The sequence below is a fragment of the Strix aluco genome, chromosome Z (assembly GCF_031877795.1).
Source record: "Strix aluco isolate bStrAlu1 chromosome Z, bStrAlu1.hap1, whole genome shotgun sequence".
NCBI classification, from domain to species: Eukaryota; Metazoa; Chordata; class Aves; order Strigiformes; family Strigidae; genus Strix; species Strix aluco.
Window position 1 is genome coordinate 6,746,311 of NC_133971.1, and position 23,777 is coordinate 6,770,087.

Below are 23,777 nucleotides of genomic sequence, written 5' to 3' on the forward strand. Positions count from 1 at the left end.
TAAAGATTTCTAAACTGTAACTATGTCAGTCACACATGTAAAACTGATCTGATGTTTGCTGAATCACATAATTACTCAAGTTTATCTTTTACATTTACGATGCTTAGTGTGAGTTAATTTCTAGTAATTTCTTCATAACAATTTCTGCACAACATATTCCTTTACACTGGTTAGCACAATACTTCTGTTACCACATGTCCAAATAACAGCTTTATTAAAATATCCTTTTCCCAAATACCTTGAATGATTCACTCAGAGCCTGCAATGACTCTTGAAAGCAGAACATCTTAGTTATGTAGTTTGCAGATTTTTCAAGCTAACACACAAGGTACGAGCAGGCTGATTATTCCTCTGATCTCTTGAACAAGAGAGAATTCACATTTAGTTATTTACAGACAATGAAGACATGTTTTTGTCCCCATCACAGCTAACAAACTTTCACCTGGGCGTCTCAGAAATATAACTGGTTTGTTGTGAACCAATTAGTGCATATAAAAATAAAATAAATATTGAACATTGTAATGCAGTTCTTTAAAAATAAAAAATACTGACAGATCAAACACAAACAGATCTCAGCAAGTATATAAATTTTCTTCATAGTAATCCTGAAAAATCCATAAATGTGTTCAAGTACTTAATTTTTTTTGTTGCTGACATGCCACGAGAACCACTTTTGGAAATACAACAGTTGTTTTCTGGACATCTCCACACTAGGAGAAGTAGGAATGGGAGTTACCGGAGAGTCATGGTTCTTACTTCTCTACCTTCAGGCATCGATTTCACTCCAGCACGCTCACTGTAACAGCACAGGTAAGTTCTCAGTGGAAGGGAACCTCACAGGAGGTAGTCATGTTATCTTGTTGAGAGCAAGACCGATAAGATTAAGACAAGATCCATAGACAGACCAAACTTCAGGACTGCTTTCTAGTAAACTGTTGTCAGATTGTAGACAACTGTCACTATTAATACACAATATTACTACCTTAGACCCCCTACAGTTTGGGGGGAGGGGGATGTCTGGAGAGTAACGGATAACCAAGATGACTGACCTTACAGAAATCTTCACTGTTTAACAGGCAACATGAAGAAAGCTACCATTTCAGTGTGTTCAATAATTTCCATTGACATCGTGCAAAATTTTCATTTCTGATTATAATTACATGTGTGTATACTTGAAATATCCCTTTAAACATCCTTCTGTTTGCTATTCACTAGTATTTGCATTCTGGTTTAACATTCTCAGTTTCAACCTATGTCCTAGACAACATCTCATTATCTATTAATGAGATTAATACTACATTGCTTAATGTATTTCCGTATGCAATCTCAGTTACACTGACAAAACCAAAAAACTGAAGTGGTGAATGACTGCTTTAGAAAATCCGTTTCTCAAAGCAGGTAGCAAGACTACACTGTTTTAATTCCTTTGTGAGCCCAGAGAAGTAAAAGATGATAGCAAATTCTTCTATTTTCAATTGTTAGCCAAAAAAAGCCGTAAAAAAATAAAGCTACATTAGATAGTGCCTAAACATTGGGGGTTTTTTTTGCCTGATTCAGTTCAGAGGAGAAGAGTATAGATTCAGGCCACAGTAAAAGAATATGGTCAGGTTTATTACAAATAAATAGAAAAATCCATCCATATAATGTTTCTGAGATGGACTAACTATACATAGAGTAACAAATTCTCATTCTAGTTAAAACTGAACAGCCACAAAACACAACTGCAAGGTAAAGAGTTCAGTGTGAAGTCACGAATATCTACCTCCTATTGTTTTGTGAGTTGTACAGCAATCAACTAAGTGCACAGAGAACTAGTAAAAATGTAACAATTTGAGGATGGTAATGCGAGTTCTGCATTAAGTCATTTTAGGTAAGTTAGAATTTTATCCCATTCTAAACTGCAAATATATTAAGCATCATCCAATAATGAAGAGTATGTTTCATGCACTATTTTCTAGTAAGAAAAAAAAAAAAACAATTTAAAATAGGTTGAGACTAAGGGCACAATAACCCACACTTACCAGTTTATATATATACACACACAAACTATAATAAATCTTGCACCTGATTACGCAAAAAATTGATAAACAGCTTCTATTAAGAAAATATAGGAATGTAGAGATGCAAGACAAAACTAAAATGAAGTATTTCTGTTTATTCACAGAAACTACTACAAAAAGCATCACTCTGCAAACCAGAGGACCTTCTCTCACCTAAGAGGTTCCCTTTTAAATGTCACATAGTATGTAGGAGACTAAATCTGATGAGATGTACACATCTGATTTCAATGTGATGGATGCTATTTGCTAATAGGCCACAACAGCAATTCCTAGATTGAAGAATGCAGTTTATTAACGAAGAGGATGAGGACAAACATGCATAATTTCTCTTTTCCTACTGATATCTCAGTGTTGAAGGGTTTCGTCCACTCCCTATCCCCTCCCTCCCCCCATTTAAATCAGGTTAAAAGATTCAGAGTAATGCAATATTACAATAATCTGGATTGAATGAGCAGTAAAAAAAAAAAAAAAAAATCTGTTTCCAAATTCCACTTCTTGGTACCTCTGCAGCTCCTAAGAGCACTGGCAAGGTTCTGTTACCACAAATTAGCATATGCTTACGTATTTGTGTTATACTAATAACCTACAGGTATTAATCATGCACTGAGAAGACAACGTGAAGAGAATGTGCACTGAGAAGACAATCTGCTTCTAGGGACAGAACAAAAATCTGTACCTCAAAGTCATATAAAAAAACAAAACTTAGATTTGCCAGAGATGAACACATGCAAAAAAAAGACAAGGATTTGTGTTCTGAAAACCCAAAAACCCCCAAACTGGTACCAGTTACATTTTATATCCAACAAAGAAATTAAAACTAAATTTTAAATGAAATGCCAGACACTATTTGCAGGAGCATCTCAGAGGAATAAAAAAAGAATAAAAATAACAAGATAAATCATCCTCTATGGAAGAGCTTTTCCTGGAATGATACAATTGAAAAACTTACTCCTGAAATTGTAAACTGTATTTACCTCTCTGTGAAACATATTTCTGTAAGACAACCACGTTAAAGATTTGAAAAAAACAAAGAATCTAACTTCCCAAAGGATTTTCCAGTGATACTAATATCTTTTAGAACCATTCTAAATGAGTATTTGACTCACCAAAAGTTTCAAATATCTACGTGTAATTTGGCCTCAAATTTTAAAATTCAAACCAAAGAGCCTTCAGCTTTGTCCTTTGTGACAGGAAACAAACTAACTCCACGTGCTGTTTGACATCTAACAGGCAGTAATTAGCATTCTGTAAAATCCTATAATCAGACACAACAGTTTACAGTGTTTGTAGTGAGAAAGCAAAATTAGAAGTCCTGACCCACCAGAAAACAGCTGTCCTTGCTCAGCTTATTGGACAATGAAATTAGGAACTTGTTTTAAGTGTTCAGAGCAAACTTTATTTTTATGTCAGAATTACTAATACACAGTGACTTCATAAAATAAGTGAACAAGCAAAGATGTATGTATTTCAAGTCACTGCAACTTAAGGGAAGAAAACAACAGGAAGTGTAACACCTTCCTCATCTTAAGTACTACAGATACCTTATTTCTGCATCACATTATACAAAGGCATTTCTGTATTTGTCAGTTTTTTAAAAAAATACTGGACATCTCAAATTTGCTCTTTTCTTACATTTCAAGAGAATTGTAACTGTAGCAGAACTAGTATATCTGCTGAAATTAACTGGAAGCATTTACTCAAAGCTTTGAGAGTTAAAACATACCCATTCAATATTTTATACTGGTAAAAGTTCTATTTTAGTGAACACAAAACTTAACAAAACATTATTATCCTGAGCTGGAGGGTTTCCCTGTGCTACTGCAGGTAGAAAGAAGACGACTTCCTCTGGAGCTGTAAATGCGTTTCTGAAGAGAAACACAGGTGAGATTCTTGCTGTTCCTTCAGTCTCTGACTGTTCTTCCTTACAGAGAATATGGGACTACAGTCTTGCAGTGAAGTTTTAAAATCCACACAATAATCTCTTTTCCAGAGCATCTACTGTCCTCTATATTTTTCTTGGGAAACTAAGACTTGTCAATATGCCATGATTTAAAGATTTTCCTCCTAAAATAAAAGCATTTGTACTCAGCTGTACAAGTAAAAGTAAGCCTTGATGTCTACACAGAGATTTGAAATGCACAGCAGGTATGCCAAAAAGGGAAAATCTGAAGGAATTGAGAGGAAGGGAGGGGAGACAATATAATAACATCAAGAGGAAGAAAGGACAACTGACAATTTTTCTTGTATAAATCAAATCAATATCTGTTATTTCATTATTTTGAGAACATTTTACAGCTATTTTTAATATATTCAGGCCGTCATTGCACTCATAAAATAAGAAAATGCCCTTTATTTCATTTAAAATAGGCTTTAAAACAGTTAAACCACTATTTTTGTTCAACTGGATAGTTCCAGTGAAATCCACAAATCCTAACAAGTAGAGAGATACTGCAGGAGTATTTATTCATTGCAGTGTTTGATTCTTCCTTTTTCAACAATCCCTCATTTTTAAACATACATACTACTGGCATTTTAAACGTACTTCCCCCGCAACAGTTCTCCAAACCAACGCTCACTGGAAGCAGCAATCAAATAGCTAAACAAGGAAAACAGCATAGCTTAATTCCCCAGGATTTTTGTCAAATATTGTAACATATTAATATTTGGGGGGGAAAAAGATTTTTTTTTTTTTTTTTACAGAAAGCTTTTCTTACCTCAAGGCTACAGAAGTGATCTGCTGCATTTAAAGTGTACCTACAAGATCTGAAGAGTTCATAAAGGTACACGAGGTGAGATGGGGAAAATCGTGCAGCACTTACAAGTTTGAGACTATGCAAAAGATAACACAATGTTTTTATTACGTAAGGCACATTAGTAAGCTATTTCTAAACCGGACTTCAGAGAAACTCATTCAAGTGTACGCTCTTAAATCCTGGAGTACATAGATATTAATGATACAGAAGAGTCATTGCTTTTACACTGACCTAAAAATTAATCATTTCATCTTTCTGCCTTTTCAGCTGAGCAGTTAGTCGAATTGCCTGGGAAACAATCTGAACTCTCAGTGACCTTTGTTATCCAAACAACATATCCTCAGTGGTCTGGAGCAAAGTAACTATGCAAACCTTGAAGCAAGACAGCTTGGACAGCACAGAGAACTCTACTAGTTCTGCTTCACTCATTCAGTATGCTGGGAAAAGCTTTGGTTAGCAAGATTTCTCCAACTATTTTTAACTTGGAGTAAACTCATAATGAACTCACAACCGAATACAGAAAAGCAGCCTTAGGAAATGAAAGAGACAACAGCATCTCTTCCATCAGTCTAATTAACAACACTACTGTATCTAAGGTGGAATTTCTTAAGATCATATCCTCCCCGTTTACAAATTTATGCAAAGGGCAAGAAAAAACAGAGCCTGTCACATTACCATAAAAAAAGAAGACTGCTAGCACTCAAATAATTGTTTATCAAAGGCTATTTAATCAATTTAATTGCCAGTACAAAAAAAAAATCTTGCCGGATTTCCATTATTTATTATATGTGGAGTGACTCGCTAAAGTACTTGGAAAGATTTACTTCCAAGTGGTCACCTACTTAGATCAAGCGCTAAATCACTGACTCTGTGATGGTGTTTGTTTAGGTGGCAGCAGTTTAGCTGGCCCAGCCTCAATGGCCCCTTACTGAGATCTCTGTGTGTGTGGCCCATTTTGCGCTGCAGCTGGCTTGACACACAAGTCTCACTGTATACCAAACCCATTGTTATTTTAATGTGACTCTTAACAGTCTACTTTGCCCTCACCACCCTAAAAACAGTTCCTAAGGGCAGAGTGCTGAACACCCTACGGCAAAGCCACCTGTCATAAGGAAGATAAATCACAAAACACATCAAAATTTTTAAAGGCATGATTTTTTAGGCTTAGCTACATCAGGCTGAGATACAGCTAGAACAAGTATATATAAAACTCAGACAGCATTTTATCCTTTTTTGATCACCGTTTCAGAAAGATAAGGTTGGACTGGATGATCTTCAAGGTCTTTTCCAACCTAGACAATTCTGTGATTCTGTGAAAGTACTAAAATCCTTACAGAGTTCCCTTACATTAGATTACTATTTTATTCTGATTCTTTTAAAATTACATGCAATTATGACGCTGCAAAATTAACATGTTACATAGATATCTCCTCTACATCAAATATGAATTATCTCTGACTTGTAGAAGTTTTGCATCCATTCAAAAAAAAACCCATCAGCACCTAAACAGACTCATTCATTACATAAATCTTACATATACATCATTATTCTACATTAATCATTACAAACCCTTTTAAAAGGATTTGGAGATATAGATTTGGTTTCATCCTACCAGCATAGTGCTGGAGTAGTAGCAAGAATTTACTTTTAAGCATCTAGCTTAGGTGGTAGACATCAGTTCATGGAAGGAACCCACCTGTTCATCAGCTAAACAACAGGTGAATTGGATTGTAAATTGTAGTCTTTTGAATGACTGTTACACAGATGCTGTAAATGACTCCCCTGATCTTTACTTATGCTGATGCTAAAAGCTGTACAATAAATTGTCAAAGCCATTTCACATCTGGATGCAGCTTGACTTCTTACACCCCTCTAAATTGTCTCCTTGGCCCTCAAAACAGGACTCTGGCTAACAATTGTAATTCCATCCTTAATGACCTAGTACAAAAGAGGGGGAAGTAATCATGAGGCACCACAGACAAGTTTTTAATCCCTAAACTTATTTACTTCCATGAGCAAATAAGGAATAATTATTCTTCCCTATCAGCTAGGAAAGGAAAACCAACCTGATCACTGCGGACTTGTTTGTAAGCTTCCCTCAATGAGGAGATGTTTACAATGCCAACTTTTATTGCTATAGTGGAGAATCGTCTGTCAGACTTGCCACTCTAGACTCAAAAGACAGAACAAACTTTGAACAACCAACCCGTGGCACCTAATGAAGAATGCTAAACTTGATTTCATGAGGTAACTTGCAAAAACTACATCCTCCACCCTACCGCTCTTCAACTTGTGTGTGTGTGCCTATCTGTAATTACAAGTTCCTTAGTGAAGACATTCATTGCACCATGGACCAGTGGAGCTCACATATACAGTAGTCTGGACAGGCAAGCAGAGAATCACAGGTTTTTGGGATACAGAACACCTATTAAGTCATCTAATGTACTATACTGCCAATGCAGAATAGTTACTTACAGTGCATTTTCCATTCCTTTGTCCAGTCCATTTTTAACTGACTAACGCAATGGGGCTGCTACCACTTCTTCTGGCAAACACTTCAGCAGTAAAACAAATTTCAAGGTCAGAAAATATTTCCCAATAATATGCCTACATTTTCCTTTGCTTAACATCACTCTGTTATTTTTATTTGCACTCCTCTATAGACCACCCAATACAGTTTTGGCACATAATTATATTTTAGGGAAGCAGATCTTTAGCAGGCTGCTCCAAAGAAGGCAAAAATTATTTCAAATACCACAGTTTAGGACAGTTATGGAAACAAAAATTCAGTATCTAACACATTTTATCATCATCAAGTGACTATTACCAGTCACTAGTCCAAAATCAGCTACAGATACTCCTCTACCAGAAGACTAGAAAACAAATATGCAAGAGCAAGACTGAAAAAGAAAAATCTCTGAAAAATAGACTACTGAAAACAGAATATTTCAGATTTATACATTCACTAAGCCCCTGAAAATTGCATATGCGTCTATAAATTATATTATATATATAGTATATTTCAACATTGGTAATTACAAACTTGAAAATTACACTCATCAAGAGAAAAATCATGACACTGGTGACATAGCTAACTTCACATCAGTCAACAATGATTAAATTACTGATCTGTAACACTGTAAACACTGCTTTTTAAGGCTTAAAATTTTAAAGACTAACTTGTGATGCACTACCATATGAAAGCTTCTGTTATGACAAATTAGATCTGTTTAGTAAGTCACTAGTCTATATACAAAGCATGCTAATCATGTGCAGTGTGTTTCACATTTGCAGATATTTGCAAGAAAAAGGGATCAACAGATACACCAAGATGGTGCACACAGATGTAGCAGTATACTTCTTCCACATGGATGCGACATACAAAAAAATGAGTTGTAGTTTATAGCTTTTTCTGCTTTCTCAGACACACTCCTTTTGTGAATTAATGTAACAAAAATTAGTAAACACCATACTATTATTAACTAGTGTGAATTATAAATGCATCAAGACTGTTACTTGAAATGATTCATTTAAACTATGGTAACTACAAATAAATATGGATTTTTTTAACAAGGAGACAGAATAAGAAGCAGCTTGTCTTACAAACTGCAAAAACTTATCACTGTGAATTCTCTAAGAAGCTTTTAACATGCTCATTCCAGCTGGGGTATACCCATCACATACCTAAACCTCACAGACTTTTCAGCCAGCAGTTATTTATAGACTGTATAGATACTACTTGTAAATAAGGGCCCAGGACATAACTCAACTGAATCTATGATGTATTCATAAGAAAAAGGGCACATTATTTTGTAGAAATTCTACTCTTAATTTTTGATAGGAATTAGTGGATTATCCAGGCTGATGGAGAACTATGGCAGAGCACTGCACTGGCTGTGATGGGCATAGGTAACTGTTGGTGATCCACATCGTGTTGTATGTAGATTTCATTAAAATTTAAATAATCAATTTTGTGTATACAAGCATGCATATACCTCTAACAAAAGGCATACTGATTTTCCAAGAGTCAAACATTTATTCTTAGGCATCTGTGTATTCATTGGATGAAAAAATCTGCAATGATAGATAGCTGCATGAATTGATAAGCATTTTATAGCTCACAAAGTATAGCAATGCATTTCAGAAGTTTGGGGGTTTTTTTAACTAAAAAATGTTAACCGTATTATTTAAGACTAAGCAGAACATTAAGTATTCAAAACACAACCAACCTCATTTTCATGCACACTTTTCTGTAATCTTTCCTTTTGTTATATATCAAATGAGAAAAACACTGGTTTAAGAATAGTAATCTTCTAATTATTCCTGATAATTTAATGGACTTTTCTCACAATGGTGATTTATAATATAATGGGGTAGGAGAGGAGAAGTAGGGAACTTGAAAGTAGTATTATGTGCACTACTGTCAAAATTGGAAATGATTATTTCTTTTCCTTTATGCGCACATTTTTAAACAAAAACATGAAAACTAACTACATCTCTCAATTTGACTGCAGGTAGCACATCTAACAAAAGAAACGCAGTACAGTTTAACCGAAAGCTGCCCTCTCTCTACACACATGTGACCATTGTCTCGCTGTTCCCCCCACCACACCGTCGCCCTGCAATGCTCTTCCCAAGATGGGGAAGGCTGTAATTTGTGTACATACACAGTTGCTGAAATATGAAAAGAGAAAATATTCATAACAACTAAACAAAAGACAAGGACAAACACCCAGTAAGAAAAATAAGTACTGATAAGAGATAAACACTGAATTTAAGTCATGTTTAAGTTGCTAATTTCTCTAGGCTTCCTCCGCGGAGGAGGTACATTTAGCAGAATCAGTCCTCTGGACGTAGAGAGCCTGGAAGATAATTTCCTAATCTGATGCTAAAAGACATACATCATGAATACTTTCACATAGAATTTGCAAAATGTTTGAAACATATTCTATTATACACCTGAAAACTATTTGTAATTCTGACAAAGGCTTTGGCAATATTATTTGTAGGGATTAGTTTAGGACGGGAGGAAAAAGGTGTATTTTCACCCAAGAAATGACACCTTTTCTAAAACCACTCTTTTGACACCAAAGCTAAAAGCATATATAGCAATCAGGACACTTTGAATTTTCAGTTTCTTTGGCCAGATTATTATTTTCCCTAATTGACATAAAGATGTTTTCATATGAATTAAATTTCTCGTAAGCCTTAATTGATGGAAACATATTAGGTAGGCCCACATATATGAAGATATTTTTCCTTAATAAAAATATAGTATGTATTTCATCTGTCTGGTATTTAGAATATATTATGTGTGACACAGACAAGAAAAACAGGATTCTTAAAATTACTGCTCTTATTTTCTAAGTACAATTTGGTCCTAACCTTGTAACCCTGCTGTAATGTAGTACTTTTAACCTAGACCCTTTGTGAACAGCGCTCAGCCCTTTGTGCTCACAAGTGTCAAGAAGGGGGTATAGAGCCCATAAGGCCTTGGGTGAATCCACAGAAATATTGATAATGCAGATGAGAATACTTACATCACCTAACTTTCGTCACCTCAGTCAAGAACCAAATTATGCTGAAATTTCCTATATTGCACAAGAAAAAGGCCTATAATGAAGCACTCTTAAAATGCCAAACTTCATTCTACTGAATCTCTCTTTCTCTGCTTACTAAAATGAAGCCAAGACTCTGACAGTAAATTCTGACAATGTGAGCTGCTACTGGTTAGATAATCTGAATGCGCCCCCTCTTTAAAATGTTTTTCCTCATCTCATCTAAGAGATACACATACATGAAATATGCCCATACTCCCATTTCAGGTTTGTGACCAATACCTAGTCATTGCCTACTTCCAGTTTAGAGGAAAAAAGAATTTCTGCCTTCCACTTCCAACAGACATATCCCAGAGAAGGTAGTTTCTTTGTTTTCGTTTGATTTTTTTGTTTCAAGTCAGACACTTCTGTTAGTTTCTTAAAAGGTGATACCTGCCAAAATTAACCAAATGAGAAGCAAAGTATGTCCCAATGGTCTGAAGAAGTCTTTCAAAACAAAGCAGATATGACAATCCCTAGACACTTTGCTCCCAGACTCCATGCCAGATTTTTTCCACAAGAAAAAAAGAGATCTGGTCAAAGACATTCCTACTTTTCTCTATCTGCAATCTCATCTCCCATTTCACCCTGCAATTTTCTTCCCCTCAATAATGTCAGTGGAACTGATTGCAGAACTGTGCCCTGAACTGGATGAGTGCAATTTTAAATCAGTGCTTGTTAAACCCAAATGATTTCACTAATGTAGCTCAGTGATCAGTCAGCCCAACTGCTATCCTAGCACAACTGAAGATGTGACAAACCTTGGGAAAGGCAAAGCATTAATTTCTGGAGGAGAAAAAATAAAAAAATAAAAAAAAAAAGAAAAGAGTACAAGCAAGAAGGATTACCTTAAATTAGCTTCTTACCCAGGAAAGCTTTAACACCAAGTCACAACCTGAAATAAGCAAAAGTACCTACAGATACAGATTATACTGGTTTCTTTCTTGCTTTAAGAAGGTCCTTTCCCTTGCAGCCAAGAAACCAACATGGAACCACATTACCAGTTGTAATTTAATGCACTTTCAAGGAGGAAACAACTTTAGTGTTAGCTTCCAACATATTTTAAGTAATAGAAGGGCTCATTTAAAAAGTATGTTTTAGCATTTGAAAAAATCTTACTTAAATTTTAATATTTTTCTTTATTTAGGTGAGTATAGAGAAGAAAGAATAAATGAGCAAAGCAGAAATGCACAGGGGGCTGGAATTTCAAAGGGGAAGCATATTTCCCAAGTTAGGAATTAAAAACAAAGTTACAACTTATGGAACCTGTCAGCTTAATTCTAAACTGCAGCTCCAACATGTAGGCATACCATGCTTAAAAAAACCAAAACATATATCACAGAATGGTTGGGGTTGGATGGGACCTTAAAGATCACCTAGTCCCAACCGCCCTGCCATGGGCAGGGACACCTTCCACTAGCCCAGGTTGCCCAAAGCTCTGTCCAACCTGGCCTTGAACCCTCCCAGGGAAGGGGCAGCCACAGCTCTGGGCAACCTGTGCCAGGGCCTCACCACGCTCACAGGGAAGAATTTCTTCCTTATATCTAATCCAAATTTGCACTCCTTCAGTTTAAAACTGTTATCCCTCATGCTATCACTACACTAATCCAAAACTTAAATAGAGAAGTAATACTCTTATTCAGTAGCATTTAAGAAAGTAACACAGAAATAGTTCTATTGATACCAGGTTTTGATAGGAAACCACAAACTTGTTTCTAGTTTGGCCCGTGGCAGAGTTCACAATATTCATTCAACCTGAAACACATATCACAGATCTATTTGCTTTTGAAGAACCTAATAAAATACAGAAATGTACTAAGGTCCTTCTCGTAGTTTAACAGTCAAATTCAAACATATAACTATACTTACAGAGCCATCTTTCAGATTTCTTTCATAGGAGAAATGACACTCCATATTTTCTTCATCTCTTGAAATAGCAAAGTTATATTTGCCAGCTGATTCTTCTCCAGCTATCAGTGCCTTCTTCAGTTCTTCGACATACTTTTCTCTATTCATTTCCATGTCAGCAGCCTCCCTAGAAATTTCAGCTTCAGAAACTATCAGAAAGAAACATGTGAGAAATAAATACTCATACGTATGTGAACATGTATATGTATTTATATGTACATATAGACACACACACCCCTTAAGGGACAGGCAAATATTAGGAGACTATTCTTTCCTGGACATATATCAGTGGGCCAGACACTAATGGAAATGTAGCAGAGATACTGTGTTTTTCCTAAGAATTAAGTTCTGTCCCTTCTCTTTCTGTCTGAAAATGATTTATTGCTACTAGTCCACAATTCTACTTGCCTAAAGTAATTCAGAATAACACTAACCTTACAGAGTAGAATGCTTTAACTATGATTTATCGTACCCTCTCAGTTCTCTTTGAAAGTGTGTTATCTAAACCCTGTAAGACAACAGACGCAACTGTCTCCTCACACATTCTTGATCCAGTTTTCCAAGTTTGTAATTTACAACCTTAAAACAAAATACACTGTCAATTTACAAATGAAGCTACACCTAGCAACTTGAGAATCCATGTTTTACTGTTTACATTCAAGGACCACTAAATGGGGGATGCGTCTCCAGTTTGCATCAGGTCCATGAAGAAAATTTTATTCCATTCCTTTGAAAACAAAGAATGGTTGACTAAGGTACAGAACAGGTCAATAAAAGTGTAATGTTATTAAGAATCATTATAGCCTTCCCTGTCTGCTTCTGATCATTTATTTCTTCCTACATCTTCTTTTGGTTAACCTTCAAACTGAAATGGCAAGTTACCAAGACTCATCATCTTTCACTAGGAGTAGCAAGGAGGAGTTCTTGATTTTTCCACCTGGGCCCCTGGTTATTTTCCGTTCTTTTTATTTTATTCTACATACTGTTTCTTCAGTACTTTTAGAGATCAAATATTAATCAGAACAATGACGTCAATGAGGGGTGCAGAGCTTCTTTCACAGGCTCTAAATTAAAGAGAGGATTTATATAATGTAATGTAGGCTTTAATGTCTAGCCTACCAATACAGTATTTTAGATGGTTTACTTGATTAACAGAAGTGCTTCCTCTTCTTCTGCACAACCTTCTGAGGAAGACTGCTCTAGATTGTCATTTACCCCTGCTTGCTCTTAGATCTTCCTAGCATTTGCTCAGCATTTGAGAAAGCAAGATATGCAAAAGGACATTAGTTTGTGACAGCCTGAAAAAAAAACAGTGAACAAAAAAGCAAACAAAAACATACACGGCAAACCCCCAAAAACCCAACCAAAACCAACCAACCCCAAAACACATCTTTCACAGAACTGAAAGTGACTTTAAAAAGTATGCCACTTAAGACCCCTATTAATAACTGTATTTTTTCTCTATATGAATACCTTTGAAGATAGTTTCATATTGAGACATAAGCCTGCACATGTACTGCAATCATACCGAAATAGAACAGCATTTCAATCAAACATGAGTCTGTTCAAATTGCCTCATTTTTCTCCAATCTTCTTGACACCCTAGCTAACCTCGTATTGCAAAGGAGGCAGTGCATATCAAATCAATCCATCATATAAAAATAAAGCAAAGAGGTAAATGTATAATTATTTGATAAGAACAGTTATATCCTCACACACCTCAGGATTTCTGGATTAATTCTGCACGTTTGGTAATTTTAGCTTATTTTCAGACTCAGTGTGGTTGAGTTTGGAAGAGACCTCTAGAGATTGTCTAGTCCAACTAGATCAAAAAAGGGTCAACCACAAAGGTTGCTCAGGACTATGTTTTGAATGGGGTTTGAATATCTCAAAGGACCGAGGCTCCACATCCACTCCAGGCAATCTGTTCTGGTCACCCCTATGGTAAAAAAAGTTTCTTCCTCTGTTTAAATGGAATTCCTTGTATTTCAGTTTGTGTCCATTGCCTCTTGTCCTTTCACTGACATCACTGAGAAGAGCCTGCTACATCTCCTTTACTCCCTCTCATCAGGTATTAATAAATACACATTGACAAAAACTCCCTGAGCTTTCTCTCCTCCAGGCTGCACAGTCCCAGCTCTCTCAACTTCTCCTTGCACGACAGATGCTCAAGTCCTTCAGTTGTCTTCATGGACTCAAACCTGTATGTTCATGTCTTTCTCATACTGCAGAGCCCAGAACTGGACACCGCATCATGGGTCTCACCAGGGCTGAGCAGAGGGGAAGGATCACCTCCCTTGACATGCTGGCAACACTGTTCCTAGTTTAGCCCAGGAGGCTGTTGGCCGTCTTTGCCACAAAGCCACATTGCTGGCCCATGTTCAACTTCTTGTCCACAAGGACTCCCAGGTCCTTTTCAACAAGGCACCTGCTTCCAGCCAGTTACCCAAGGCACCATACAGTCTGGGGGCTTCTTCCTCCCCAGTTATATAGTTTTGCTTTTCCCTTTGTGAATTTCATGAGATTCCTCTCAGCCCATTTCTCCAGCCTGTCCAGGTCCCTCCGAATGGCAACCCAATCCTTTTATCAATCCTTCCCCCAGTTTTGCATCACCCATAAACTTGCTGAGGATGCACTGTGTCATCATGCAAGTGATTAATGAAGATGTTAACAGTACTGGACCCATTACTGACCCCTGTTGTACAGGGCCACTAGTAACTGGCCTCCGGCATAACTTCATGCTGCTGATCACAACCTTTTGAAATCTGGTTGAACTGGCTAAGCTCAATCCATTTCACTGTTCATTTATCTAGTCCATACTTCACCAGTTTGTCTGTGAGGATGTTAGAGGACACAGCGTTGAAACCCTTGCTAGCTAAAGCCAAAATAAACAACATCCACTGCCCTTCCCCTATTCAACAAGCTAGTAATTTCTGAGGTTATTGGGTGGGTCAGGCATGATTTCCCCTCTGTAAATCCATCCTGACTACTCACCATCTTGACCTTAGTAATTTTTGAAATGGTTTCCATGATTATTCCTCCAACAGCCTCTGGATGGCCAGTTACCCAGATCCATCCCCTTACTCATCCCAAAGATAGGAAAGACATTTCTTCCAGTCCTTAAAACCATCCCCTGATTGCTATTACCTTGCAAAAATAACCAAGAATGGCCTCACAATGACATGGGCCAGATCCCTCAGTACTCAGTCTCATCCAATCAGGTCCCATGGAGTTGTGTACATCCAGTTTATCAAGATATTCTCTGACCTCATCCTCCTCCAAGAGTAAGTCTCCTTTGAGAGACTCACTCTTGAATCTCCTGAATTTCCCACTGATCTGAGGGCTTGGGATTTCTAAAGGCAAATCTTAACCAACAAAGACCAAAGCAAAGAAGGCACTGAGTAGTACCTCAGCTTTTTCCATGTCCTTTGTCACCAGTCCCCCTGCCCCCACTCTGCAGCAGGCCCACATTCTCCCTCATCTTCCTTCTGGTGCCGATTAGCCTGCAGACGTCCTAGTTGCCCTTCATATCCCTTGCCAGATGCTATCCCAGGTGGGCTCTAGCTTTCCTAACCCCATCCCAGCATGTTTGGTCACTGTCTCTATGCACCTCTCTGGATACCTTCCCCTGGCTTCCACCTCTTGCACACTTCCTTTTTACATATGAGTTTAGCCAGGAGCTCCTTGTTCATCCATGCAGGCCTCCTGCCACCTTTGCTTGATTTCCTGTTCCAGTGAGATGAACTATTTTTGAGCTTGGAGAAGGTGATACCTGAAAAATCAACCACCTCTCCTGGACCACTCTTCTCTTCAGAGCTGTATCCTATAGGATTCTTTTAAAGAGATCCTGAAGAAGTCGATGTCTGCTCTCTTGAAATCTAGGGTTATTATCCTGCTTTCTACCCTGTTCCCTCCTCACACAAACCTGAACTCCACCACTCAATAGTCACTGCAACCAAAGGCTGCCCCCAGTTTTAGCTTACCCAACCAGCTCTTCCTTCTTCATAAGTATTAGCTTTAGTAGTCCTACTCTCTACATGTCTCACAATGTGGAAAACATGCAGATTTTACTGATCATAGTCTTAACCGAGAGGGGTTTTGTTGGGGGTTGTTTGATGGGGTTTTTGTGCTTTTTTTCTTTTTTAATAACAGGTCACAATAATCAGTTATGTCATCTATTCACAAATAAATCAACTATTTGTGCACACAAAAAAGGAAATACTACCTTGCTAATCACCTTAGGTAATTATCATATGTCTACAAAAACCTGGTGAGGCAGGTCAGTCACTAACACCCCACTATATTACTCTGTTTATAAGAAACAGGTGAACAGATAGGTGAAAAAGGAGACACAGGTGGCAAAAAAAGAGCATGCTACTGTCACCACTGCAAGGAAACAAACAGTTGAACCAAGGAGAAACTACCCCGTTTTGTGGAAAATTTCAGCCTGCAGATATATTCAGTTAAAAGGACCAGAAATAGGTCAGAATCACATTAGTTATCCCCTAGCACCAGGCATTTTTTTCCTAGGCAGATTCAAAAGCTAGAAAGCAAAGGGATGTAAGGGAACTGAATTGCTTTGGAGTTATGATAAGAGAAAAGAAAAAAAAGAAAAAAAGAAAAAATAATGGAATTAGGGTCAATAAATATGAGCAAGTCAGTCTTTGTCACACTAAGATGTGAAATGCCAGTCTGAAGTCTGTCACAAAGATCTCCATATTCTCCTTAAGAGACAACATTTAAAAATGAGTTTTCTCTGCACCCCTGTTCTTTTGAAGATACAAGATGAAACCTGTCACACTCACACTAGCCTAACATAAAGTAAATGGACAAGGCACAACACATAGCATTTTATCAGATGTGCAACAACACAACATTCAGCAGATGTCACAAATTGCAAAAATGTCATTATACCTTAACAAAAATATAGGAGTGCTGTGGAGCATGCATTAGAATAAACCAGGAATAAAATAACTTAATAATCAGTATTCCTAGATTGGAGAAGATGCTTCTATCCTTACATTTTAAGTTGCATTATCTATACTGCAGAGAAGGGAAAAAAAAAAAAATAATGGAGGGACTTAGTAAAAAGAGTCCAGGGAGAGGTATGGCATATTATAACTGTATGTCCCTACAGATCTGTAAACTCAAGATGTGTGCTCTTTGTAAAAGCACATCTCCCAAAATGGAAACCGTACTCTGCTCTCTAACAGATGTAATAGACAATAGTACATGAATGTTTTTTATACTGATGAGCTTTAGGGCACTGAAATACTCTGAGACACCTAATAAACTAAAGATTCAAAACATTTATATTCTAGTATCATCATTTAAAGAACATGTTACACTTGTCAAATTTATTCCTACAACCCAACAAGACAAATTTAAAACAAAGCAAAAGTAAGCAGCAGCCCTCTTCACTAAACTGGGGTTAAAAAATCTTGATGGAAGGAAACACAGGGCACAGAGAGAAATGGATAAAGGTGTAACAGATTCTTTTTTTCACTGCATGGACATCACAACCATCTTTTTTGTAATACATAAAACCCTTTCCTAATACATGAAGAGAGAGGCTAAGACAGAGGGCTGCATATAAAGCCACCTAGTACTTGTCCTACAAACAGGATTTTTGAGTGCAAATCCACACTATTTAGCTGCAACGCTGCATCACTGCGTCCTCCCCTATAAACCAGACACATCTGCAGCTGTCACACAGGGATACAAACAAGAGCAAAGCCAGCATGCAGCACTGCAAACATGAAAAGAAAGACCTAGAAGCAAGCAACTGCTAAGTCAAAGTCAGTTGTGCATTAATCCTCCTGCATTAACTGACAGGTATGAATTTCAGAACAGGACTTTGTACTGTTACAGACAGTGCTGCGAAGCTGAAGGATGTAAACTTAAAACAGCCGTTGCATGTGCAATCAGTTCTTCCCTACCTCATTGTAAGCCAACTGTTCAACCCTCAGCACCAACACAACTGAACACATCGAATTATCTTAGATGAGCTAGTAAAAGTATTTTCCAAGATTTTTAAAAATTATTTTAAGCATGAAATGGATGTTAATCAGAAAGGCTTAAGACTTTAACAATTGCCAGCTGCATCTTGTTTTTTTAAAACTGAAAGCAGCATTTTTAATTTTCATATAAAGAATGATACAGTGGAACTACTGTCAGGAAAAAAGCTCAGCCTACAAGTCTATGAACAATTGGAGCTACAGTGCTAGTCAACACTCATCTTGCAGAGCTAACAATCCACTACAAATAGCAAGAATTGAGTGGGAAAGAAAGGCAAGAAATTTACCATCAAAACATTTCTATTTTATTACAAGCTACTGCCACCAATCATTTCCTCATTAGCTAGCTTATTTCTTATTCAGGACACTGACAGAGTTGAGAGAGAAAAGGCCACTAGTATGCCAGCAATCCCCGTAAGTCCCCTAAAACAGTACAGACAGAAAAGTGAAATCGCCTGCAGTATGAGACAAAGAGGGGTAGAAAAAAGTGAGTTGGAAATACTTGTAAAAATAAGTGCTTGTCTAGAACAATGATTTCAACACTGAGAAAAATTAAACTTTTAATGAAAATAAGAAAACTAAAAAACCCCAAAGATACTAATATACTGCAATACAGCACTAGGTTTTTCCTCCTGTGGTGCCTGTATATTCTGCATGTTCCTCTATCTTATAAAACTGGCAGAACTGATCAATTGTTAGAGAAACACAAAATGTATAAATCCATATAACTGTAGTTCTTTTACCCAATACCAAGTAAATATATTAGATCATATTGCATATTTGTGTGTTTCAACACCCCCACCCCCTGAAATTTACTTCCCCCCCCCCCCCCCCCCTTAAATAGGACTGCTAACACTTTTCATCATCACATTAAATATACAAAAACCATAAAAGACAACTCCATCAGCAACTCTCATTCACTTCCTGGTAGGTCTTGCCAAGCAAAATAATCCACAGCATGAGAAACCCAAAAGGGATTTCCCATAGTAAGAATTTTCTGACCACTGCTTTCCCTTCTCCCAGGTTTTGAATCTAAGCACTCTCAACTGTGATGTAGTAACTTAGAAAAAGTGATTAAAACAAACACTGAGTATATGAAAACTCAGATCTATGCCATAAGAAACTCTCATGCATGAGAGCTTCAACTCCTAATGAAATTATTCAACAGACTATACAAATTCATTAGGAATTTCTTAGAAATGGCTCAGATTCTTGCAGAAGAAATAGAAGCACTCTCCTTTGGATGAGTACCCAGTGCTCATGCTAAACTGTTGTGGGTTTCTTTCCTTCCTTTTAATAGAGTGAGGTCATTTTGCTTTCACTGGTCCTCTGTCTTGGGAAATGATCATCCAGCCATTCTGCCAGATGCAGGAAGTTAACAAAATGAGAACTGTGTTTATGTACTTTTTCTATATTCTTCCAATTATAGTAACATAGCTTTACTTAGAAAAATAACAGACTTAAGAATAAGCTTTTTGTGAATTTTAATTGGGGGATTTTAAAGTTACATAAGAACAACAAGAAAAGCTTTTAAACAGAAAAATTAGCATGCTCAATTAGTTAAGTATTTATCAATGTTAACATCCTTCTTGCTATTTTGAAAACCATATAACAGTTTGGATTGGAAGGGACCTTAAAGACCATCTAGCCCCAACCCCCCTGCCATGGGCAGGGACACCTTCCACTAGCCCAGGTTGCCCAAAGCCCCGTCCAACCTGGCCTTGAACCCTTCCAGGGAGGGGGCAGCCACAGCTTCTCTGGGCAACCTGTGCCAGGGCCTCACCACCCTCACAGGGAAGATTTTCTTCCTTATATCTAATCTAAATCTACCCTCTGTCACTTTAAAACTGTTACCCCTCATCCTATCACAAAATATATAGTTTGACTATCCTATTGTCAGATCAAGACAGAAAACTTTCATACTAGACTACAGGGAACCAGCATTGGAACATGTGTATTTGTCTTGTGCAGGAACTCCTAATCAATAGTGTGTTTGAAATGTTAAAAGGAATACGGAAAAACAGATTTCATACATATCTAGAAGTATTTTATATTGGTCTTATTTCCTAGGTCTGAAAGAAAAAAAGCTAAAAATTGTATTCAAAATGTTGATGAAAGATTAAGCTTCTTTTTATACACAGAAACTATATACACACACACACGCATATAGTACATGTTTTTGCCTACAATATGCTGTAAAATATATCATTTTCTTCCTTAGAAATATTCTTGCCACAGAGAACGGCTTCTGATGAAGTACGTGACACATTTCTAAAGGAACACACAAATCTTTCTTCTTGCACTAGGTGCGAATGAGAAAAGCATGCACACTTAAGAGACCCATCCTCTTATTCAGGTTACTGAGCCCACAAGCTATTTTTTTCCTTCTGATAACTTATGCCCAAGAAAAAGATATTTTCTTGTCCCTTCTCCTTTCCAGAAATTCATCTGAGTACCAAATACAGCTACCTTTAATGATTAAGATTTTATGACACCATTTAAAAAACATCTTCAATTAAATGGAACTTGCAGAACACATTTGTTTGAGGATCTGGAGAAGACACGTAAGTGTTACGCTAAAGAAAAACCAAAACATTGCATATCCATATGCTAAATAAATTAGTATTAGGTTTGACACACAATCTTTCCAGATTTGAAAGATCTCTGACAATGTCCCAGAATCATAAACCCCACCTCCTCCATCACTGGGGAGGGGTAACGCTCATAAAAAGCTTTTGATGCAAGTAGCAGGTCACAGTTCAGAAAGTATTTAAAGACAATAATAAATAAGAGTAATAACTGAAAACATTTTCTTTTCCCTTTGCATTATTACCTGTCCCAGTCCATGCACATTGACCATCACTAAGTATTAAACCAAAGCCAGTGCCTAAATCTTTTTCCCATGATATTTGTAGAAAGTACGTTGCTTCTGGATCAGAAACTGGATGAATTCTGTTCAAAGTCTTCTCCATTTTCCAGACACCTGTTAAGGAAGTAAGATAATCTTGTTATAACCAATAGCTTATTTTCCAGAGGTGCTTAGCAGTTTTACATAACTAACTTCAAATCAAAAACAAGTGATACTTAAGCATACTTAAACTTTCATTTTACATTCCGCCGCAATTCAGTTTTTCAAAGAACCAATGAGATTTCCAAACAGAAACATGGGTTACAATAAGTAGGGTTTAAAAGAACAGTGCCAACAATCAAATGTATTTGAATAGTTCCAAATTAAGAAATTGAGGGCAGAAAGCTGGGGAACAGAAAATTACAATACACAAGCACTTCCTCCTGGCTAATTTACTGTCTACTATCACCCAACACACAGCACATGGAATGTAATTCAAAACAATCAATATTCATCTGGAAGACCATTATGTGAAAGCAGGCTAATAAGGTTCACTGCAAAGCAGAGGTTGCAGTGGATGCCAACAACCAAAGAAATTATTTTAAAAACCGGATGCTGTGGAGAACAAAATTTATGATCATACAGTGAGTTTTTTGCTCAATATCAAAGCAATTTGGCAATATGTACTTGACATAAATCCTTCTAAAGAATCCCATGTATTTATACATGGTCTAATCTGACAACAATGAATCCTCATGGTACTCATGAACTTGAAAAATTGCATTTAGTAATTTCCTCCACAGAATAATGAAGAAACAGCCAATTCTGAAGTCAACGTTGACATACAGTATTTTCACTAAGAATGCTTCATGTTGTCCAGTGCCTGAAGAGTTTGTTTTGGGGTGTTCAGATGGTTTGGGCTTTTAAATTTTCTTTTTTAGAAGTGAATGAAAAAGGGCTACATGTTCATTCACACTAAAAATAATGTGCTGATAAAAGCAGGAAAAATACAACTGAGGCATTTAAACTACATGCACTAAGTACAACGATCCTTGGACTGGTTAGGTGATGAAAGCTCTGTCAAGTTTTCCACGGAAAGTGTAGCAATAAGTACTCATGATCATGCTCAGTTCAGGCCCTGGGGGGACTCTGTTCTTCAAGAGGTAGTAGAGGGAAGCTCATTCTTCACTCGGGGAAATTGAGAGTCAAATATAGATACAGAGTTAACTACCATTGGCCTCCCAAAAGGTTGGCATTTTCAGGTTAGGAGGAACATTTTTAATTGCATTTTGTCTGACCTTTGCTCAGCTCTGCACCCAACAACATCTGAAAAATGCCTTTCCCTTGTCCAAGCATGTGCACAGCATTCAAAAGCAGCAAAATATACGATTATAAGACTTATTTTTCAAGAATAAAACTGCTAGACAACAGCAGCATTGTCAATACTAACATTTATTATAGATATCAATAAGCTTAATGAAACGAACACATTAAGTACTTCTGATGGCAAATAAAACCACAATACAGATCACCTTGTACTAACAAATAGCATTTCTAAACAATAAAAGGAACACCACATAAAGTGTCTGCTACAAATTCCGGGCTGAACTTTGGCTAAAACATGTCCAGTATTTCTGACTACCTATTACATTTTCATCATCAAATACTCAAAGTGCTAACTTTATTTTTCCATCTTAAAGCTTAAGCACACATGAGCACCATAATGTTTCCCTGTTTAGAAAATTTTTCCGAATAGTTTAGGATTCAAAAGCTATGGTAGGAATAGACAGAGATAAATCATGTACATGTACCTGAGCATCATAAATTCTCACCAACAACATCAAGAGAGATGTCTTTACTATTTACATCCATAAAGCACCACTGTTTATACTATTACAGGTGTCATACAGAAAATGTGCCAGTAACTAAAAAGTTAGTAAAAAGCAATACTGAAAAATTAGTTTGAGTCAAAAAAAAAAGGTCTTCTATTTCGATCACCAAGCAACTGGCCATTTCTGAAAATCTACAGTATGTCTATACACCTGTAATCAAGAGCAGAAAATGAAATATTTGGGGCCTAGAGGCCTGGAACAAGACTTTTGCAAGTAGTGATTATAGAACTAAAGCCATTTTAAAGATTTGTAGTGTGCTAGCTGCCTGGACATGGGTCAATAAAGAGCACAGAACAGGAAGCACAAGTGACATGTGTAGCATGTTTAAGCACACAGGCATGTATTCTCCTTTGTCTGAGACGTTCCCTTTTGCTTTTTTGCTTGTTCTGGAAAAATACAGTCTGTTATGAAATATTTTCATAAAAGTCCCTCTTTAAAAGACAATGTTTTAAAAAATACTTTAATTATTCTCTTTTACTTAAAGATTGCAAAACAGTTGCATGCAACCCAGGCAGACAGCATACAAGGTAGTGATGCATATATATATATATCAATAAGGAGTTTTTGCTTGTTGCATTTGATTCTTATCACAAAGCAGAGCAGCATTCAGTGAAAACCACCTGCACCAGAGGCTTTCTTTTTAATGTAGACTGTTTATAACAAAAATCAAAGCAAAAGAGTTGAATTTTCTATTTATATTGC

At 36.9% G+C, this 23,777-nt stretch overlaps 1 protein-coding gene across 2 annotated transcripts in view; it reads right to left on the reverse strand.

Annotated features, from left to right (window-relative positions):
• The window catches only part of XRCC4 (X-ray repair cross complementing 4), a 184,603-nt gene that overhangs the window by 145,456 nt on the left and 15,370 nt on the right, over positions 1-23,777 (reverse strand). For both annotated transcript variants that reach the window (XM_074812162.1, XM_074812161.1), the window contains exons 2-3: positions 21,169-21,318; positions 12,280-12,467 (exon numbers count right to left, since the gene is read on the reverse strand). In XM_074812162.1, the coding sequence (XP_074668263.1) occupies positions 12,280-12,467; positions 21,169-21,307 (327 nt within the window). In that variant the 5' untranslated portion in view covers positions 21,308-21,318. The remainder of the gene's footprint in view (positions 1-12,279; positions 12,468-21,168; positions 21,319-23,777) is intronic.